Source organism: Podarcis gaigeae, assembly GCF_964106915.1.
Source record: "Podarcis gaigeae genome assembly, chromosome: 6".
NCBI classification, from domain to species: domain Eukaryota; kingdom Metazoa; phylum Chordata; class Lepidosauria; order Squamata; family Lacertidae; genus Podarcis; species Podarcis gaigeae.
Genome location: NC_139682.1, coordinates 79,305,776 through 79,326,414, shown reverse-complemented (window position 1 = coordinate 79,326,414; position 20,639 = coordinate 79,305,776). Strand labels below are relative to the sequence as shown.

General features: G+C 42.4%; 1 protein-coding gene across 5 annotated transcripts in view; it reads left to right on the top strand.

Moving 5' to 3' along the window:
• The window catches only part of VAV3 (vav guanine nucleotide exchange factor 3), a 212,923-nt gene that overhangs the window by 160,179 nt on the left and 32,105 nt on the right, over nucleotides 1-20,639 (top strand). For all 5 annotated transcript variants that reach the window (XR_014565993.1, XM_083745820.1, XM_083745819.1 and 2 more), the window contains exons 18-21: nucleotides 396-418; nucleotides 3,396-3,441; nucleotides 15,125-15,261; nucleotides 19,846-19,911. Coding sequence is in view for 4 of the 5 variants with exons in the window: in XM_083745820.1 (XP_083601946.1) it covers nucleotides 396-418; nucleotides 3,396-3,441; nucleotides 15,125-15,261; nucleotides 19,846-19,911 (272 nt within the window). In the remaining variant the exon portion in view is untranslated. The remainder of the gene's footprint in view (nucleotides 1-395; nucleotides 419-3,395; nucleotides 3,442-15,124; nucleotides 15,262-19,845; nucleotides 19,912-20,639) is intronic.

The window sequence follows — 20,639 nt, the reverse complement described above, 5'->3', positions numbered from 1 at the left end:
AAGAGAAGCTCCCATGCTGTCTCCTGAAGTCTTGCACTGCATTGCAAATGTTGAATCTGTAAAGTCTGAGCTTCTGAGTTTTTCCTTTCATCAAACTTTTTCAGAATGTATATAGCTGATTTGTTGGTTTGGAAAGCTGCGTGTCGTCAGAGTTAAGCATAAACTTGAATCTGTTTATGGCTGTTCAGTGCTGCTTAACCTGAGCCAATAAAACTAAGTGAACACAGTTTGCAAAATAACGAGCTGAGCCCCAGGGCTGGTGGAGCATAAAACAGGTATCAGCTAGCTAAACAAAGCAGCTCCGTGTACTCTCACCAAACCGCACAGCAAGGAATTACTGTTGAACGGAGTGAACTTTCAGTTTCTGACCATGCCAATTTTTACGTTTGTTTCAGAATCCGGGACCCTGAAACATGAGGTAAGTGCAACTTTTTGAAGTTTGGGTTGACATTTATTTTGTGGCTGATCTAAAATGTTCCATTTTTCATTGTTATTTTTTGGTGTTAGTGCTGGGATCACTTAAGGCATTTTGTGCTTGTGCTCTGGCAAAATTGGATTAAAAAGATAGTGAAAGTGTTCAATCTGCTCAAGATTAAGAATTTTCAAGTCCCATTGGTTTCAGTGGGGATAGTGTATAATACTCTTTAGAAAAAGGAAAATACAAGGAGACTTAAGTTGCCTCGTGCCCCAGATTTCTTATTAATTTCTTGGGGCTGATGTTTTCTCTAGACTTCCTTGGTGTTCAAGATATTAGCAGAACATGTATAAAAAACCAAGTAATGGTTCAGTATGATAAACTACCATGGGATTTAGCAGAAGAATTACAAGTGGTCTAATTTTTTTGCAACCTACTGATGTAAGAGTAATGCATGAGTATAAAGTTCAGCAATTCTCAATCTGTGTGCTGTAAAATGTGCAGTCAAATGCTGATTTCTGAAGCTGAATTCTTTGCCATGGGATCACTTGGAGAATCTTTAATATTGTGACAGAATGGTATTGGGCCAATGGGCACATATTCCATGAGATGACAATAATCCCAGAATACTGTGTTAATTTTGGTACATTTGCAGAAAGGTTTCTTTTCTCTTGGTTTTGGGGGGAAATGTTGCATTTATTCTCTTGCATCCTTTTATACTGCCCTGAAATGTGGGGCTAAATTAAACGCGGATAATGAAAAGGCTGCTTGGGGAGCGTTACTTAACTGTACATTGTATTATACCGTGCAATGCTTATATTTTTTGGTAGCATGTTTCATTTCCATTTGGAAGGGGATTTATGTCAACTGGGAGCTTAAGACTTCATTGGAAGTGTGGATTTACCCCTAAGCAGCATTTTCCATACATTCTCCAGCAATGAGGCAACACAGGGAAATTACTTGGAGCTAACAGTTGATCCTTAAGCAAATGAAGTTGGTTCTCAATAAGTCTTAAGTAATAAAAGTGGAATTAGAAATTCTCTCTCTCTCTCTCTCTTTCTCTCTCTCTCTTCCTTGCATTATATTCTCCATTCTCTGTGTAACAGTGCTGGACACTTAGGGATGATTCCATCAGCGCTGGATTTAGGGTGTTGCGGGCGGGTGCAAAATAATAATCTTATTGAGAAGATCCACCTAAAAGTCCGCCCCTTGTTCCATTGATGCACAGGAATGGAAAACATTACGTTCTGCAAAATAGATGGACAGTAGTGAGATGGCTCCTGAGGTGGTAAATCCAGGATGAACACCACTGGGAGCTTCCATGTCCTGGAAGGCTCTTCTGTGAATGAGCCAGTTAATGATTACTAAGCAGTAAAGGCCATAAAAAACATGTGTCAGTTGGTGTTGGGGCTCTCTGATTTGCACCTACTTTGACAGTGCAAAGGTTCAGGCCAACGTGGTGCCTGCATGTGCAAATTGATACACACCAATTCCTGTTGGTTAGTAGGGCCTGCACAATTCTCAGTCTAGAGGCTCGGCACACATGGCTGTAAAACGGTGCTCTGTTTCCTGAGGAGATTATATAATCTCAAAATACAGGTTGGTTGATTGCAGAGCTCCAAGAAGGAGGGAGAAGTTCACTGCAGTATAATTATTGTTTGTGTCACACTCTTGACCAGAGTCTTTTTTGCTTGCACGTGATGTTTCTTATGTCTGGCGATGTGATGTCGAAGCTACTGAATGTTCCTTGAGAGCATTTCTCCTCCATAGAGCTTGGTGGAGGAGGCCTTGCTGAAGCCATCGCCACTACTTTGCAGGCTGGGTTGGCCTGCCTCAGGCAGTAGAGTTTGGAGTAGTGTTAAAGGGCAGCGATTTGTTAACTACTTTACAAAAATGCATATTTTGCTGCATTTTTAAGTGTTTCAAAACATACATTGTACCTCCTAACTTGTAACAGGCAAGTGTGGTTAAAAAGTAAGAGATGATTTTTTAACCCCCATCTGAAGATTCTGCTTTCAGCACCAAAATATACAGGGCCACCTCTGAGCCCTGCAGTTTTCAAGACTCTTGTTGACTTGGTCTTTTAAGGTAGTCATTTATTATGTAACGTTATGTAATGTTCTACTTTCCCCTTCCTCCCAAACTTGCCTTGGAGGTTAATAAAAATATTTAAAAAGAAGCTTCTTCTGTAAACGGCTGTTGCAGAATTATCTCATGTAGCGTGCAAAATAATCAGGGCCTCCGTTCGTTCTCAAAATTGCAGCTCATTTCTTCCACTCTAGCAAGGAACATAAAAGTGAAGTAGAAATTACTTTTTATTATAATTACATTTGCAACAGCCTCATACGCTTTTATGTGGTCAGTTAGAGCTTCACTGTAAATGAAAATTGAAGCTTTTGAAGCCTTCTTTTTTTTTTATTGGAAAGTGAAAATGGCTTTAGTTATATGTAAATTGGGAAGCTGTACACGTTTTTAGTGAGATCATGGGCAGAACAGACATGCAGAACATCTTCTGCAGAGTAACAGCTGCCTGCTTTTTTAAACACACAAATGCAACCTGCTCATTACTGCCTATACCAAGTAAATTCTGCAGAAACCTTTAATGACAGATGGTCCGTCTGAGGGATGGGAAACAACACTCTTTGTATGTGGTGAGCTTTGTCTGTAATTTATATTCCATACTTCTACACATTTTATGTCTTACCTTGAAAGTAAATTTTAGGAAGAGGGGATTATTATAATTTTTTGCATCAGCTTCTCCTGTTGGGCACTGTGACATGGAACATGGGGGGGGGGGGCAGGAACTGTTGCAGTGCCTGTCCAGGGTGAGGGAGAGTGTGCAAGCACTATTTGGCTTCCACTGAGGACAGCAAAATGTCTTGGGCCAGCCCTTCTAGGAAAGTCAAAGGAGTGTGGAGACGAACTGGATAGGAATGGGTTTTCGAAACAAGTATCTAACTTGTGCTTTTCAAATACACAGAGACGACCAAATGGACTCCGAAAGAGCTCCAGGCATATGGACCCAGGTCTGTGTTTCTCTTTTTCATCATTAAAACTTTAGAATTAGCACAGGATAATTAATGGTTTGAATCTCATTATCAGATGTTATTTATACTGCCTCTTTCTTTTGGGGGAACGAGTACCACCAATCTGACCCACAAGGCATCTCAGTGATAGCAGTATAATGTAAGATGGCAGATGTAAGTCTGATCTTAAAAGTCTGTTGTATTCTTGTACCACAGGCCTAGCAAGATACAATACCCTTCCCAGTTTCTTACCATATCATTTATACAATCATATGTACACCACCTTAGCCCACTCACAACATAATAAAACTGTAAAAATAAAAATGCATAGCAAGAGCTAACATAGACAAGTTGGAAAACTTTAAAAATATCAAAATAAATGAACATCCATCTGCACGATCCGTAGGAAAGCAACCAATTCTGAGAAAACAGCTATTAAGAGAAAGTGATCCGAGAGGTTTTTAAGCCTGCTTAAAATATTTCCAGTGTTGAGGCCGCAGGCACCTCTGTGTAATAGTTTCTTACTACTAAAAGTAAAGTTGCATGTACTGTTGTAGTATCCCTCTCCTGCATGCAGCTGCTGTTATATTCACTGAAACAGTCAAGACTGTCAGTGCAGTGTGTTTTGATGTTGCACCAGTGGAAATTGTTATTTCAGCACTGGGACCTTTTAGTTTTGCTGAATTCTATGGCTTGGATTCAAATAAGCTCTCAGGCTGCTAATCACTTTCCTGACCGTGTTTTCAAGGGTACAGTCATATGACTATCATAAGACTATCTGAACTCCGTGTGTGTGTGTGTGTGTGTGTGTGTGTGTGTTTTTATGTGTGCTTTGCTGCTTTGCTTTTTACAAGTGGTGCTCTTAAACTTTGCTTACATACCTAGAAGCCCCTGGGCTTTTGGTAACTCTTCTCTCACCTTATGCTGCTTAAACAGAGCAAGTATTTTAAAATTGATGCCTAATCTTGCAACACTCTGTTCTCAACAGCTGCTGTTTTTCATAGAGTCTGAAGGCAGCAGTTATTAGGTATTTTGAGGTGCAAGACTCCAAACAGAATGCACTTTGACTTTTATGTTCTTAATCTTTCTCCTCATTCCCTCTACAACTGTCTCCCCACCTCTCACCAGACCCAGGTTTCTGTCAAAGAAAGCAGTACCAGGGGTTTTGCAAATGTGGTTTAACTGAATAAACATGTAGTTCTGGTCGTTTGACTGATAAAATCAAATGCGAGTTCTTTCTCTTAAGCGTTGAATGCACATATATACAGTAACTGTGTGAGGAGGGCGATTCTTTTCTTTTCTGCTTCTTTTTATGAGCTCTTTTTCAAAAGCAAGTCAGATTATTGAGTCGTTAAATGTAGTAACGTAAGAATGATTTGCACCTGAAACAGGAGTTCCAAGTCCATAACTAAGCAGGTGATGGTGGAAGTTTCATATATGCAGGAAAAAAGAGCTGCTGTACTTACTGCTCAGTTGCATGGGCGTTGAAATGCAAATGGTTAAATTGTCTTGACTAACCACTCCCTTTGTAAAAAAACAACCTTACCATATTGGTCATTTTGAAAGAAATATAGCTGTTGCCTGAAGCCAAGTGTTGCTTCACTGTGCTTTTGGAGATACTTTTCCACATTGAAAAGTTATAAATGTGTGGCACAGAGGCTAATGAATTAAGGATTTAAGGAATTAAGGATTCCCAAGTCCTGAAAGAAGGAGGCTATCTGGTACCTATTACTAAAACCTGGCTGGGTGGTGCAGCAAGCTATGTTTTGGCCCAGCACCCATTGTCAAGATTGGACAGGGAGGTGGAGTGGCTAATCTTCACAATGATACAATTTTGCTTGCCCTGTGCCCATTGGATTGCTTTAATCAAAAGCATTGTACCTGGTGCTGGGCTCCATTTCATCCACACTACAGAGCATATTTTTCCTGTTAACCCATGCGCACACCGGGATTGATCTTGCCCCTTCAGAAGCCACTTTGCTTCACCCTCCCCCATGATGCATCACAGTCTGAGAACCATCAGCCTAACCCATTTTTTAAAAAAATGCTTGATGCCAAGAGAGTAATATTTCATTACTTCTGGTCACAACGGGAATCTGATTGCACAGGTCCATGCCAGTAATTATTCATGGTGGAGCACGTGTAGTTCCAGAATCTGTTTTTACAGCTGCCATTATCTTTATGATTCATGCAGCTTAAGTCTCTTAGCATGTCCACTGCTGAAGTGTCTCATGACGGTTGCAAAGAAACAACAACTCCTAAACCAAAACAAAGAGTTTTAAACTACCTCCCATAATTACATTGAGCCCTGCAGGTTAGAAGTTATCTTTTGCGCCTCTGATGATTGCAGCTAGGTACAAAACTAGATGACTCAACAACGGCAATTAAACCAACTCAGTGGTTTCCCCATCTGATATGCTTATTTTCTGTAAAATCTCTTGTTCATTGCTTGGCAGTATTATTTCAACTGTTGCAGTTATGCCAACTATACTGCCTCTCCCCAAAATAATACATTAACTCTCAGTTGCAGGACAAGAACCAGCATGCCTCTTGCCTCCAACCAACTTTTTAAAGCCTGTGTACTGCTAGATGGGCAAATATCCTGCCTCTGTACAACTTGGCTGATAGTTTTTGCTGTTGTCTTCAAGTTGACAATGGGGCAGGGAAGGGGAACAGCAGCAAAATTTCCCTGTTTTTTTAGATGTGTCTTGTACTACCACATGGGCTGCTCTGGCTTATTTCTGTTAAGACATTTTCTTGCAAGTCTGGCTTCTATATACCGTATTTTTCGCTCTATAAGACATACCAGACCACAAGGGTTTCGAGGAGGAAAACAATAAAAAAATATATTCTGAATCTCAGAAGCCAGAACAGCAAGAGGGATTGCTGCGCAGTGAAAGCAGCAATCCCTCTTGCTGTTCTGGCTTCTGGGATAGCTGCACAGCCTGCATTCACTCCATAACACACACACACATTTCCCCTTTCTTTTTAGGAGGGAAAAAGTGAGTCTTATAGAGCAAAAAATTCGGTAGTTTTATTTTCTCCACAGAACTTGGTGATTCTGCCTGATTATACTTCATGGTCAGGGCCAGTTGTGTATTTTGAGTGCCGAGTCTTACAAAAGCAGAGAAGGGGAAGATTAGCAACTGGCCGGTAGTAACGTAGGTTTTCTGCATCCAAGGAGGATTTCTTTAGGAGTAGTTTTACCACTGCCTCCTTCAAGCAGGCAGGGAACACCCTCTCTCTCACCAGGAGGCATTAATCACCTCCCTGGTCCAGCCAGCTTTCCCTCCCTGCTGGTTTCCATCAGTCAAGTGAGGTAAGAGTTCAGAATGCAAGTGGCTGCCCTGACCGTTCCAATCACCTTGTCCATGTCCTTAAGCCTTGCCAACTGAAACTCATCCAGCACAAGAGGATGTGCTCTGGACACCCCTTGAGATCCACGAGCTGTAACAATGGAGACTTGACTCTTGCAGTAATTCTCAAGTGTAATCACTACTGTTATTAATGATCACACTCTTCCTCAGAAGCCTAACCAAGAAATCAATCACTGAACGTTAGGAATGTTGTTGTCGTTACTATTCTTTAAATAATAACAGAACGTTAACACAAAGCAAAAGGGAATATTTCCCCTCCACCAAAGGCGACTCATTTACTTAATTCAGTAATAATTTAACTTCTGCTTCAAAGCACTTCTCACACGGAGACTTAACAAAGCTTTGTAAAACTACTAAGGCTAAATGATCTTATCTCTTGTGGGGGAAAATCCTGCTTCAGTAGCTTGCTGAAGGAACTGTGTGGAGCTGCTGCCATGCTCTGCCCTAAAGTGGAGTGAGCAACTAACTGGATTCAGTTGGCAGGCCAGATCCTGACATATCCCCCAGAACCACTGCGACAGATGGGTGGCCCACTCACCTATCTATCTCTCTTGAGGCCACCATGGATGTCAGATGAAGTGTTTTCCTTTACAAGTAGGTTTGAATTCAAGCTAGTCTGCAACTGAGAAATGTCACTTTGTCCGTAGACTTTAATTTCAAACTGCACAGTCAAATGAGGGGTTTCATTGCAAGGCTTACTATAAGTATTAATCAGCCGATTGACACTTAAAGCATGCCCCTTTGGGCAGGATCCAGCTGCATTGCAAAGTTCCCTTTGTATCAGTGCCAATCAGCTGATTTACACTTAACAAGAAGCCTTGGTGGCGAAAGAACAGCCAGGAGCACACTTTAAGTCTGCTCATGGTTCCTTTGCAGCTATGTCTTTAAGCTGCTCCACACCTGATGGCACATTGGATGCCAGGTGTGGTACAGGTGGGCGTAGTTTGGAGAAAGTGGCCATGTGAGCCAAAGTAGAAGCCCATGCCAGGCCCTATTATGCCTATGAGCGGGAGGTTTCCCACTGCTGCCCAAGAAGGGGAAAAGGGCAGAAACCTAACACAATCCCTCCCCTGTAAGAAGCTGAAATGTTTGTCCTCAGACCACCTGCTGTGTGCATCTTCCGTTGACTCTGTTCATGTATAGTAACAGTTGGCAGAGATTTATGCCTCCAGTACGGTGGGAGTTTTTATTTGTTGTAAATATATGCAATTCTTTCTTTCTTCCTTTCCTTTCCTTTCCTTTCCTTTTTAAAATTTGTATACCACCCTTCATACATAAATCTCAGGGCAGTTCACAACATAAAATCACAATATAAAAATCACAAAGTACATAGTAAAAATAAGAACAGCAACAACAAGCAGCCAATAAGTCTCCTTCCCACAACACATTTAAAATGTCATGGGATGTCACCAGCCAAAAGCCTGGTTGAAGAACGTTTTCACCTGGCGCCTAAAGGTGTATAATGAAGGTGCCAGACGAACCTCCCTGGGGAAAGCATTCCACAAACAGGGAGCCACTGCAGAAAAGTCCCATTCTCATGTTGCCACACTCCGGACCTCTCACTGAGGAGGCGCACGAAGAAGGGCCTCAGAGGCTGATCTCAGGGTTCGGATAGGTTCATGTGGAGAGAGCTGGTACTCTCAAATAATAGACATACGTGTTTTTCTTAATAAAGGGAATAAAGGGAAAAGAGAACCTGTAGTGGGATGCACTTCCTCCATCTAAGGTTTTCCAAATTTCACTCACTTCTGTTCCTAAGATAAGTTCCATTCACTTGCTTAGGAAACAGTTTGGACGTATCCTGTGTTATCAGTCTCCCATCTCATCAAATCTTTGTCCTCTGTGGCTTTCCCATCTTACTCCTTCAACAAGCATTTTAAGGTGTTTTTTTAAAAATTAATAATTTATCCCAGACTGTACCTGTATGGGATTTGAAATTCTTTCTATGCATGTTTTCCATACGTTTTTTCTTGAAGATGGCTTGAGATGTTTTCTATGAAATGATTCATGAATGGAAATAAAGTAAATGGAAAGGGTGGCCTAGGGAGGAATACTTGCAGTTCCCTCCTGACTCTGGAGGGATGCCTTCAAGACTAGGAACCTTGGTCCAGAAGCAGGTTTAGAGGGCCTGCCTCCTGCCTTTCCCGACTGCCCTTGAAGAACCCCATAACCCTGTAGCTACTCCTATTCTCAATAACTCCTAAAATGTCTTCTTTGAATCATGAAGAACAGTACACTGTAAGTCATTTCCGTTTCTGTGGCTAAAATTAAAGACCTTGATGTCTAGCACAGTCACACTTCTATATTATGTAGTCACATAATCAGTTTGTCTGATTAATCTTTAACGTGAGCTACTGAATTTAATAGTAACTTCATCTGAAGCACTAGAACCCTTGCCTGATTCTGTTTAATTTCTTAGGTTATTGTTTAACTTAATGCGTGGGCCAGTTTGGAGTAGCTCCCACCCCTAAGTTGCTTGGAGGATGAACTTGCATGACTGACACTGCTGTTGAATTCTGCTAGAATTGCGTCTGATAGGAACAGGTCATTGTGACATTTTATGATGTAAACAAAGGCCATGTGGAGGTAGCACTCCAGACAGAACTACGTAAGATAAAAGTATTCATAGCTATACTTAGAACAGGCAGTGTTCACAATTGTGAACTCTTCAGCTAGACTACTGCAATGCATTCTCACATGAGCTTGCCCTTGATAATAAATGATGCAGAAGGTTCTGTTAGTTTTATTCTGTAAGCCATTTCCCCTGACCTGAGAAGATACATTGCATTGGTGTTGGCTCATTTTAGAGGCTGTTAGTTCATTAAAAACTTTCATCAATTTGTGAGGCATCATAATTGTAGTCAGAATAATTTTATTGAATGACCATCAGAGAAATCTCCCAACTTTATAATCTGCACACGAAAAAGAGATGGTTGCTTAGTGAGAGTTGAAAAGCAAAGCTTCCTAGTGAAGGCTTGTATTGTGGGAGGTATCATTATTTTAAAATAGTGTACTGTCATGCTATTGCTACTCCATTATAAAGTTTTTAAATATTAATGATACATTGTTGGATGTAATGAATAAATGTTCTCTGTTGCTTTTTTTTTTAAAAATTGTATGTTCAGCCGCTACAGTAGCAACTTGAATGATGGTGGCTTATAGTCTCCAATTCAGAGAGGTTGTAAAGAGAACACAATGCTTTACTTACTTCCCACTTGAAGCCTGCAAAAGACTGGGAAAAGGAGAGAACCCTTTAGACATTCAGGAAGGAGAACTATGAAAGCATATTAGGGAGAAGAGGAGGGTTATCTGAGTGAATGAACAAAACTCTGATTTATTTATTTTTTGCCACAACTTGTGGCTTTTTACAAAGAATGTGCTTTTCCAGGCCATCCCACATCAGCTTCTGAGAGCAATGGAACTACCAAGAGGGCCATCTCTGCTGTTCTTAACACCTGATAGGGTCTATAGGGAAGGGGGAAATGTGTCAGATATTAGTCTAAGTTGTTTAAGGCTTTAAACACTAACATGAACACCGTGAATTGGGCCCAGAAACAAACTAGCAATCAACATAGCTGTTGATTATATGAGTTCTGAATGTAACCCCAGCCAGTAATCTGGCTGTTGGATTTTGGACCAGTTCAAGGTTCTATGTTGTCATCAAGTGCAGTCCCATGCAGAGTGCATTGCAGTAATCCATAGAAGTTAAATAGTGTGGGGGACAACATAAAGCCGCATGGATCCCACAGCACAGTTGCCAAGCAGCTGAGCAGGTGTCCTCCATTGCTACTATCTGGAACCAGCCCAGTAGGTAGGAGTGGAACCACTATAACAATGTGCTTCTGAAATATACTCGGAGTCAAGAGAAACCCACCAGATACCGTGCATAATGATAAACTGCTGAGACATCAAGGAGAATTGGCATTCACACTTTCATCCTTCTCATTAAAGGCCATCAGCCAGGGTGACCAAAGCCATTTCAGTGCCAAAACCAGTGTGAAGCCAGATTGAAATGGGCCTAAACAATCATCTTCTCTCAAGTATTCCTGAAACTGACTTGCTACTATACTCTCAAGTACATTGCCCAAACTGGTGGAGAACAATTCTCTATTCCACCCCCCCCATACCATAGTAGCATGGTTTTTCTGCTTCTTAATATGATAAGGCTTATGCGCCTTCCTCCTTTTGAAACTGAAAGTAGTGAATAATGCATGTTACCTCTAGAAACGCTGGTTCTATATCCTTAATCAATACAGGCAATCTCCAGATGTCTGGGTAGGCTGAACTCTCAGGTGAGCATGCTGGGCATGAGTCAGAAAGTTTCCCTGAGGAGCCTTAACACGTTTGGAGGAGGGAGTGTTGAATAGTTATTGGGCTTGCAGGATAAACATGTTCTGGTTCGCCTTTTAACTATGAGCAGAATTGGTAAAATAAATTTGTAAAACGATGTTCGTAAATTGGAGTCCAACAGAAACTGGTACATGGAGCTTTGTGTTTCTGTTGCTGCTTTTATTTGAGACATCCTTGTGTTGCATTCAGTACGCTAATATCCCACATAATACTAGAACTTGGGGCCATCTAACAAAGCTGAATGTTGGGAAATTCAAGAAAGACAAAAGAAACTACTTCTTCACACATAGTTTAACTGTGAAATTTTCTCTGAGACGTTGCAGTAAGAACCACCAGCTTGGATGGCTTTATACCATATGAGTGCAATTTAGACAGACTATGTTCATGAACACATAACCTGTGAATTTTGCATGGATTTGCACAAATGATTTTGCACAAAATTGGGATTTTTAAAAAGTGGTTTTGTGGAGCAGCATAAACCTTATGCACATAAGTGTTACAGTTGCCAGATTAGATTACAGTTGCCAGTGGCTCTTCCAGATGAGTCTGTGCACGCCTTGCATGCTCACAGTAAACACCTGATGTAAAATGTCACCTGATGTGACCTTCCCTTGTTAAGTCAATAGCTTAAATGTGACTTTGCTTAGCCTTGCAATTCTGGCTGGGTGTGCTGGAGCAGCTGCTGTGGTAGCTTGCATTTTAGGCTGCAGGTGAGGGCTCATGTAACTGAGTGCCCCTCCACACAAGCAAGTTCCTTGCATGAGGAAATCAAGCACATCAAGGATAAGTGCTCTGTTTTAATCAAAGATGCAAAATGCCCAGTGTTTTTTTTTCCTGTTTCAAGCTTCCTTGGGGGTCAAAACAGCTAAATGATTAGAGTTCTCTAATAAGGCCTCATCTATCATTTTCAAAAACACCATAGAAGCTGGATCATTCACATGCAGGAAACAGTCCACAATTTTAAGGCAGGTCTCTGTGCTTTTAAGTAGGGGACACAGCAATGTTAGGAGCTCGTGTGAACTAGTAATGTTGAAAATCCTACCTGCCACTTCCATGTTTGTACATAAATATCCTGATCTGTGAAATCATTTCTGGGTGATGGTGAAATATCTGCAGCAGTACAGTGGTGCCCCGCAAGACGAATGCCTCGCTAAACGAAAAACCCGCAAGACGAAAGGGTTTTCCGATTTTTTAGCGGCTTCGCAAGACGAATTTCCCTATGGGCTTGCTTTGCAAGACGAAAGCCCATAGGGAAATCTCCGGGGACAGTGGGGAAGCGCAGCGCGCCTTCTCCTCTGTTCCCGGACCTGTCCTAAGGCTTGCGGTGGGAGGTCCGGGAACAGAGGGGAAGGCGCGAAGGGCTTCTCCTCTGTTCCCGGGGCTTGCGGTGGGAGGAGGGTTTTTCCTCCCCACCGCCAACATTCAGAACAGCATTCTGAATGTTGGCGGTGGGGAGGAAAGCCCTCCTCCCACTGCAAGCCTTCAGGACAGGTCCGGGAACAGAGGGGAAGGTGCGCAGCGCTTCTCCTCTGTTCCCGGGGCTTGCGGTGGGAGGAGGGTTTTTCCTCCCCACCGCCAACATTCAGAACAGCATTCTGAATGTTGGCGGTGGGGAGGAAAGCCCTCCTCCCACCGCAAGCCTTCAGGACAGGTCCGGGAACAGAGGGGAAGGTGCGCAGCCTGCTGCCCCGCGCGAGGGGCGCTCTTAAGCAGAGCGCCCCTTGCGCGGGGCCGACATTCGCCGCTTGGAGAGCCCTGCGGGGAAGTCCTGCAGGGTTCCCCAAGCTGCGAATGTCTGCGCCCCGCGAGGGGCACTCTGCTTAAGAGCGCCCCTCGCGCGGGGCAGCAGGCTGCTATCCGCAGCTTGGAGAGCCCTGCAGGGAAGTCCTGCAGGGCTCCCCAAGCTGCGAATGTCTGCCCCTCGCGCGGGGCAGCAGGCTGCTATCCGCAGCTTGGAGAGCCCTCTGGACCTCTTCTGAAGGCGGGTGGGGGGCAAAAGTCTTTGTCCCCCCTGCCTGCCTTCCCGGGGGATTTTAAAATGCTGGCGGGCGGCAGCGCTGCCGCCCGCCAGCATTTTAAGATCGCCCCGGACAGCGGAGAAGTCCTCCGCTGTCCCGGGGTTTTTAAAATACTGGCGGGCGGCAGCGAAGGCTTCGCTGCCGCCCGCCAGCATTTTAAAATCGCCCCAGGACAGCGGAGAAGTCTCCGCTGTCCCAGGAAGGGGGGGGGAAGCAAAGACTTTCGCCCCCCCCCGTCGGCCTTCAGAAGAGGTCGGGGGACAGACTGTCCCCAAAACTGGTCTGAAGGCGGTTTCCATAGGAACGCATTGATTGATTTTCAATGCATTCCTATGGGAAACCGTGCTTCGCAAGACGAAAAACTCGCAAGACGAAAAGACTTGCGGAACGAATTAATTTCGTCTTGCGAGGCACCACTGTAATAGGGAAGGTTTCACTCCCCCTCATGTCAAATCTCCTGCAGCACGGTCTTTCTCCATAAGCTGCATAAGACCCATCACAATATTGCATTTGCACTGGAGACTTAGCAAGCATCCTATGGAGGCTAAAATATGGCTTGGGCATGATCAACAGGATAAGCTCTTAGTAAATGCCTGTCATAACCTTGAATTAGAGGAACCACGTTAACTTTTTAAAATCCTTTTTCTTTTTCTTTCTCTTTTTACTTAAAACAAAACTTTTGAGCTGGTGAACACCTTTGTTCCGTTGGAAAATGCCCTTTTAACAAGACAATTTGGCAGAGAGGCCACTACAAGCAACATATGGTGTTGCATTTGGAGTTCCTTTGCTTGTAGAGTGCAATTGAACGATTGAATTACTCTGTAAATTCAATAACACTTAAGAAAAAATTAGATTTCTTTTTCAAATGATTATATCAGAAACATGGAGTGACTTGTGATTTCCTTTTGTCTTGGACACATTTCCCTTTCAGTGGTGCACTCAAAGAAGACTGATGTGAACGCACGAAATTTCTCCATATCAGCGTCTAAAGCATTACCTCATCACATCTATCACCTTTTTATGGCTCTAAAATTAGAAAGATAACCTTAAGATATAAATCTTTTACAGGGCCAGAGTTGTATGTACACTCAGGAAAGGATGAGCCTCCGTGGCGATGAAATTGACTAGTGCCTCAAGACAGAATTAATAGGAGGACAGGAGTGAGCTGATGAAAAAATTGATTATTTTCCATTAAACTGTACGTGCTGTGCTTTCATGAACTAAGCAGCAGCCTAGAGAAAAATATTTTTCTCGCACAACCACATTAAAAATAATAATACAGGGGAGGAGGCTTGATAGTGAAAAAGGTCTCCTTTCTTATCTTAGTCCATATGTCAACATACAATTTGACTTTTTCTCCACCCTAATCCATTTGTTGGATGCATTCAGGTTATTTGAGGCATTCAGATTTTGCCTTCCCCCCTCATGGCCACAATCCTATACACATGTACCTAGAAGTAAAAGTCTCCTTTAGTTCCCTAGGGCTTACTTCTGAATAAGCAATTCCTTGGACTGCACTGTGATTTTGTATTTTTTATTTTAATCTGATTTTGATTTGTATTTTCCTACTGGCATTCTGCTTTTCAACCAAATGATCCTTAAAGTAGATGATAGTAGCTGAAACAATAAAACATAGGAATTAATAATAATAATAATAATAATAATAATAATAATAATAATAAATATACAACATGACAGCAGGAGATGACACAACAGCCAGCATAAAACTCAAAACAAAATTCTTTGGGGGATGGAAAACAACAACCCTAAACAGCCTATCAATGTGATGCTGTCCTTTGGCAAAAGGGGGGGGGGCTCATTCTGCAGACTGTGAACTGGCCCTATTGGAGGGGTCCTACTTTAGATCTGAGTTCCTGGGTAGGGCCATTGATTTTGGATAATTCACCACATATAGCTAACCTGTGCTTTTCTTTTCAGGCTTACCAAAAATGCAAGTAATTCGAAACTATAGCGGAACACCACAGCCAGCTCCACATGACGGCCCTCCTTTACATATCCAGATCGGGGACATAATTGAACTCATCAAAGGGGATGCACACAGCTTGTTTTGGCAGGTAAAGTACTTGGCAGTTCTGCTTCATTAGCTGAAGCTACTGAAGATGTCCCAGACTGGTGCCCAAGACCAGGCCCGCTGCATCTGCTCAGGGCTAATCAGTTGCCTCTGTATGAGAAGCCGTGGTTCCTACTTTGTGTAATGCTGGGGAAGTTTCCACTTAACCAACAGCACAGCTTCAAGCCAAATCAAGTTGGGGAAAAACAACAACAGCAGGCTTCCTACAGAGGTACCTAGGGGTGGCTAATCCTATGAAGAGGTCATGTGAAGCTTTGAGGCTCTGCTGCTTTTAATGCATTTGGGGGCGTGGGTGGCGCTGTGGGTTAAATCACAGAGCCTAGGGCTTGCCGATTAGAAGGTTGGCGGTTCGAATCCCCGTGACAGGGTGAGCTCCCGTTGCTCGGTCCCTGCTCCTGTCAACCTAGCAGTTTGAAAGCACACCAGTGCAAGTAGATAAATAGGTACCGCTGTGGCGGGAAGGTAAACGGCGTTTCTGTGCGCTGCTCTGGTTCGCCAGAAGTGGCTTAGTCATGCTGGCCACATGACCCGGAAGCTGTATGCCAGCTCCCTCGGCCAGTAAAGCAAGATGAGTGCCGCAACCCCAGAGTCGGCCACGACTAGACCTAATGGTCAGGGGTCCCTTTACCTTTACCTTTAATTCTTATTACAGTTACAGCTCCCTAGCATAGTAACTTCCCTCTTTGACTATAGGGGCCAAAATAAGCCTGTTCAGCAGGGTGTACACCACTCTCAATTCTCTCATAACCTCTGTTCCACTCATCACTGCAGGAAGGTCTTTTCTTGTTCTTGTTTTTTATCCTTCCTCCCAACTCAGCTCAGCTCAGTTCATATTCTCCTCTCCATCTGAATCCCCTGGCAGCCAGCAATATCCTGGGCATGTATCTTTCTGCATCTCTCTCACCCAGGTCACCTGTGCTACTTTTCAGTCTGATGTGCTGTCATTTCCAGAAAACACAGCAACCAATGTAAACAAGCAAACAAACCTGTTTTGTTTTGCTTTTTACTGATTTCTGGGTGCGCTCCCTGCCAGATTCAGCTCTCTGGCGTCACTTGTTTCTGCAGGGATTGTTTGTTCCTGCAGGGAGCTGTTGACAACTCCTGTCATTTGAGAAGGGGCAGAAGTGACTGCTATTGAAATGCTTTGGGATTTTTGAAACACATTTCTTTTGTGAGATTTTAAAAGAGTGCAATATTTGATCAGTGATCCTTACTTGCATACAATTTCTAGGTTTTTTTTGTCTTCTCCAAAGGTTGTCTGGAACACTAGATCACATGCTGACCTGTCCCCTTCCAGACTATGTTGTGTGCAAGAATGCGGGAGATGGGGATGGGAAGCACCACAAAGAATCAAAACAAAGAGGAAGGCAGTACTTTTACTTGAGCTTCACTAAAAGCTGTGGATCAATTAGCACCAGAGTCTGTGTCACTTGCTAACTGCCAATCTTAAACATGTTTAGTTCCAAGTTAAATTCCACTTGAGTTCAATGGCACTGGTTTTCTGGTAAAGTTGTTGAACATCCAAAAAAACCCCAAACGCTTGTCTTTTGTTTTTACGGTAAAAGAAACCAGTGGATATTGTGCAATTGCAAAGAGAACCTGCAAAGGCAGCATTGCATCACAGCTTACGTTATATATTTTGTTATCTCTGAGAGCTTATCCCCAGGGTTAGGAATGCACCTCTTGTCTTGGAACAAATTAAAAAACAAACCCCAAACAAACAAACAAATCTATGATGAAAGATAGGTTGTAGTTCAAAGGTCCAATATTGCAACTTTATTCAGTGCTCCAGACAAGTGTCTGAAACTCCTCCTTAATTCGTCAGTTTTGTGCTTCATTCGTCTTGCATTTGAAGTGATGTTACTGCTTGTTAAGAATGGAAATCCCCAAGACTGGCACATGGCAACCATCATGCCTCATTTTAGGGAGCCTTTTCATAATAGAAGGAATCCAGATCTATTAAAGCCAATCTGCATGTTCAGAATAATAATGTGGTAGATCCCATCTGGAATCATGCTACTTAAAAATGCAATCGGTGTTTTGCTTATTTGAATGCAATGTATAATACTTTTATTGTGTGAAGAAAACTAGCACACCAGGGAGAGGATTAGGACAGAGTTCTTTTTAAAATGGATGTACTACTTCTCTGTACACAGGGATTTCATGCATAACTCATTTGATCTTCACGTTAATACTGAACCACTGAGAGCTGCCTCCTCCTCCTATAGAGGTGCATCTATGATGCTGGAATTAGTCAGCCGTCCCAGTTTGTGGAACAATGAAGAGGCCTTGGCCTGCAGCTCCTCACTAAAATAAAATCAAGAAAGCTAATTGCTGACCAGTGCTCTGCATTGCCAGTGCAGTTATTCTCAAGGGTTGAGCTGTTAATGGCACAAGAGTTCTACTATTAAAATTTGAAAACTGGAGTATTCCGTGGACTCAAGACACTGGCAAAGGCCTAATTTTCAGCAGCGGTGTTAGTTCAATTACTTTTTAAGCCCAATGTAATTGTTTGTAGGTTCTTTGTTCAGAGGTTCTTTCACTGGGCCTACCTGAGGAGGTACATGGTTGTGGGGGCGACCAGGGAGTGAAGCAGCCAATAGTTGCTTTTGTGCACAGTAAATCCTTCCCCACAGAGCCAGGATACTTTCCTAAGTTGCTACACACCACTACTGTAGTATTTCCTACCTTTACCACTACCTTTACAGTCCCCTGTGATCTCTCGTGAGTACCCAATAGCTACAAACATTGATTCTGATACTTAAAACTGAAAATTTTTGAGCAAAGCATATGTAATATGTAGATGTAAGTTTGGGGATGTAAAACAGGTATATGGTTACTTCTTTGTACAAACCTAAATTCAAAGGTTTTTAAAACAACAACATCAACATTATTGCTATTTCTCCAAACTGTTGCTGACTGGCTTCCAGATAACCTTGAAAGGAGTACAACTCTTTATGTACAGTGGTACCTTGGGTTACAAACACCTCAGGTTACAAACACTTTCAAACCCAGTTAGTGGGTTTCAGACTCCACTAACCCGGAAGTAGTACCTCGGGTTAAGAACTTTACCTCAGGATGAGAACAGAAATCGTGCGCCGGTGGCATGGCAGCAGCGGGAGGCCCCGTTAGCTAAAGTGGTACCTCAGGTTAAGAACGGTTTCAGGTTAAGAATGGACCTCCAGAATGAAATACGTTTGTAACCAGAGGTACCACTGTACTGTGGCAATACTACATGCACAAAGTTTAGGGCAACAACTAGCATCCTGAATAGCTACATGATTTGTTAATTGCTTGTCTTATATTCGGTTCACGGTGTTAGTAAAAAAATGAATAAATTGTGTCCCTGTCCAGTCTGCTCCGGGAATGATCTGACTGAAGTGACCAAATTGGACATCCAATGAATGTATTATTTTTTTAAAAAAAACAACAACTCAGGACAGTGTGGCATTAAATATGCCCTGACACAGCAACCAGGTTTTGAGGTGCTGCTGCTGGGGATGGGGTAGAAATTTGATTCAGTTCACATACATAATCCACACTTTCCAAAGCAACATGTGAACTGAAAATAGCCATCATTCTAAATTTGCACGTCTCTGAATTTTGCAGTGCAGTTCCCCAGTCAAATAATGTGTACAAAATTAGGGCAAACTGTACACAGAAATGCACATGTATTTTTAAACAGTGTTTTATAGAATTGTCAAGTTGGAAGGGACCCCGAGGGTCATCTAGTCCAACCCCAACTAAAGCATCCATGACAGGTGAACATCCAACCATCTCTTTTAACATTGCACATCACCCTTATATCTCATTATACAATGGTATAAAACTACTTGTATAGTGATAGTGACACTATCTGAACCATTTTCGATCAGGGAGGAGGATCCTGGGTAGGGATGCTTGCGGAATTCAAGAATTCCGATCTGATCTGCCCTGATCTGTAGCTCCTAGACTGAAGTGTGGGGCTGGAAGGTAGTTATTCACTGGCTTATGCACTTGGAATGAAAAAATGTATATTGATGCAGAAAAAGGAAAAAATGGATTTATGAATTTATGTTTGTGACGTGGACCAGATGTAGATTTATTCAACCATCTCTATTCTGGGGACTAATTTGAAATGGGGAAGGCATGCAAAAAATCTGGTGTTCACCAAATGGTGGAATTCATCCCATCACTGAAAGTCATTGCCTGCAGAGTTAGAGTGGTACTTTGGTTTGTAACCGCTTTGGATTATAACTGTTTTGGATTACAACCCACTTTTTTTTTATTACAACCATTTTTTTTGGGGGGGGGAGGCCCCATTGGGAAAAACACACCTTGGGTTACAACCTGTTTTGGTTTACAACCAGACCTCCAGAACGGATTATGGTTGTAAACCAAGGTACCACTGTATCTTCTTGTAATTTAGGCCAGTCCAATAGCTATGAAATATGAACAGATTACTGTGCACATGTTGATAATTGTTACGTGGAAATTTGGAGTTTCTATGGATGTGCAAAGGGTTGTATGCACAATGGTGAGCTGCATGTGTTGTTTTCCTCTAATTGGATCTTTCTGTGTCTTTTAGGGTAGAAATGTAGTGACCCGGGAACTTGGTTTCTTTCCAAGTGATGCAGTAAAGCCTTGCCCTTGTGTAAGTAGACCCATGTAATTGTGTTTGTCAGTAAAATTGTTTTCACAAAAACGTTTGCAGTGATCTTGCCTGGTTCGTTCCAAGGTTTTTATTAATCCTGCCTAGTGGGATTTACATTATTTTTGTGATTCTTTTTGTTTACATGCTACACTTAATTTTATTTAAAAATGTAACACGGTTATGTTCTTTGTTATTGGACTTAAAATTGGAAGTCAGAAGGAACCCTGCACAAGAGACAGGCTTAACTCGTCAGAATTTAATAAGTTAAATTGTCTAACTAGTTTTCAAATAAAATACAGTCAAAACCTACAATAAATGTATTGTGCAATAAAGCTGCTGTCTTAAAAGTGGGGCAAGAACGCTCCATTTCTAATACATTCCCCAGTCACCTTGGGTTATAGAGAAAGATTAGACCATAATAATGGACTCAGAAATGCATCTGAAAACGAGAAAAGCTATCAAACCAGAGCTCTTGGCCCATTTTGTCATATGTCTTCTTGGTTTGACTTTCCTAGATCCCTTCTCCTTCTTTCCTATCAAAGGCATGCATCACCTCTGAATGTTTTAAATTGCCCACGACTTGCAGCTTGTGCTGTTATAATTTTATCTGCCAGCAAAGCTCTGCATGAGTCAGCTCATTTTATACCAGGTTTGTAGAATCAGACAGTTGGATTAGGACTGGAAGGAGCAACGGTGGTGACTCTAGCTATACGCTGTAACTTTGGACA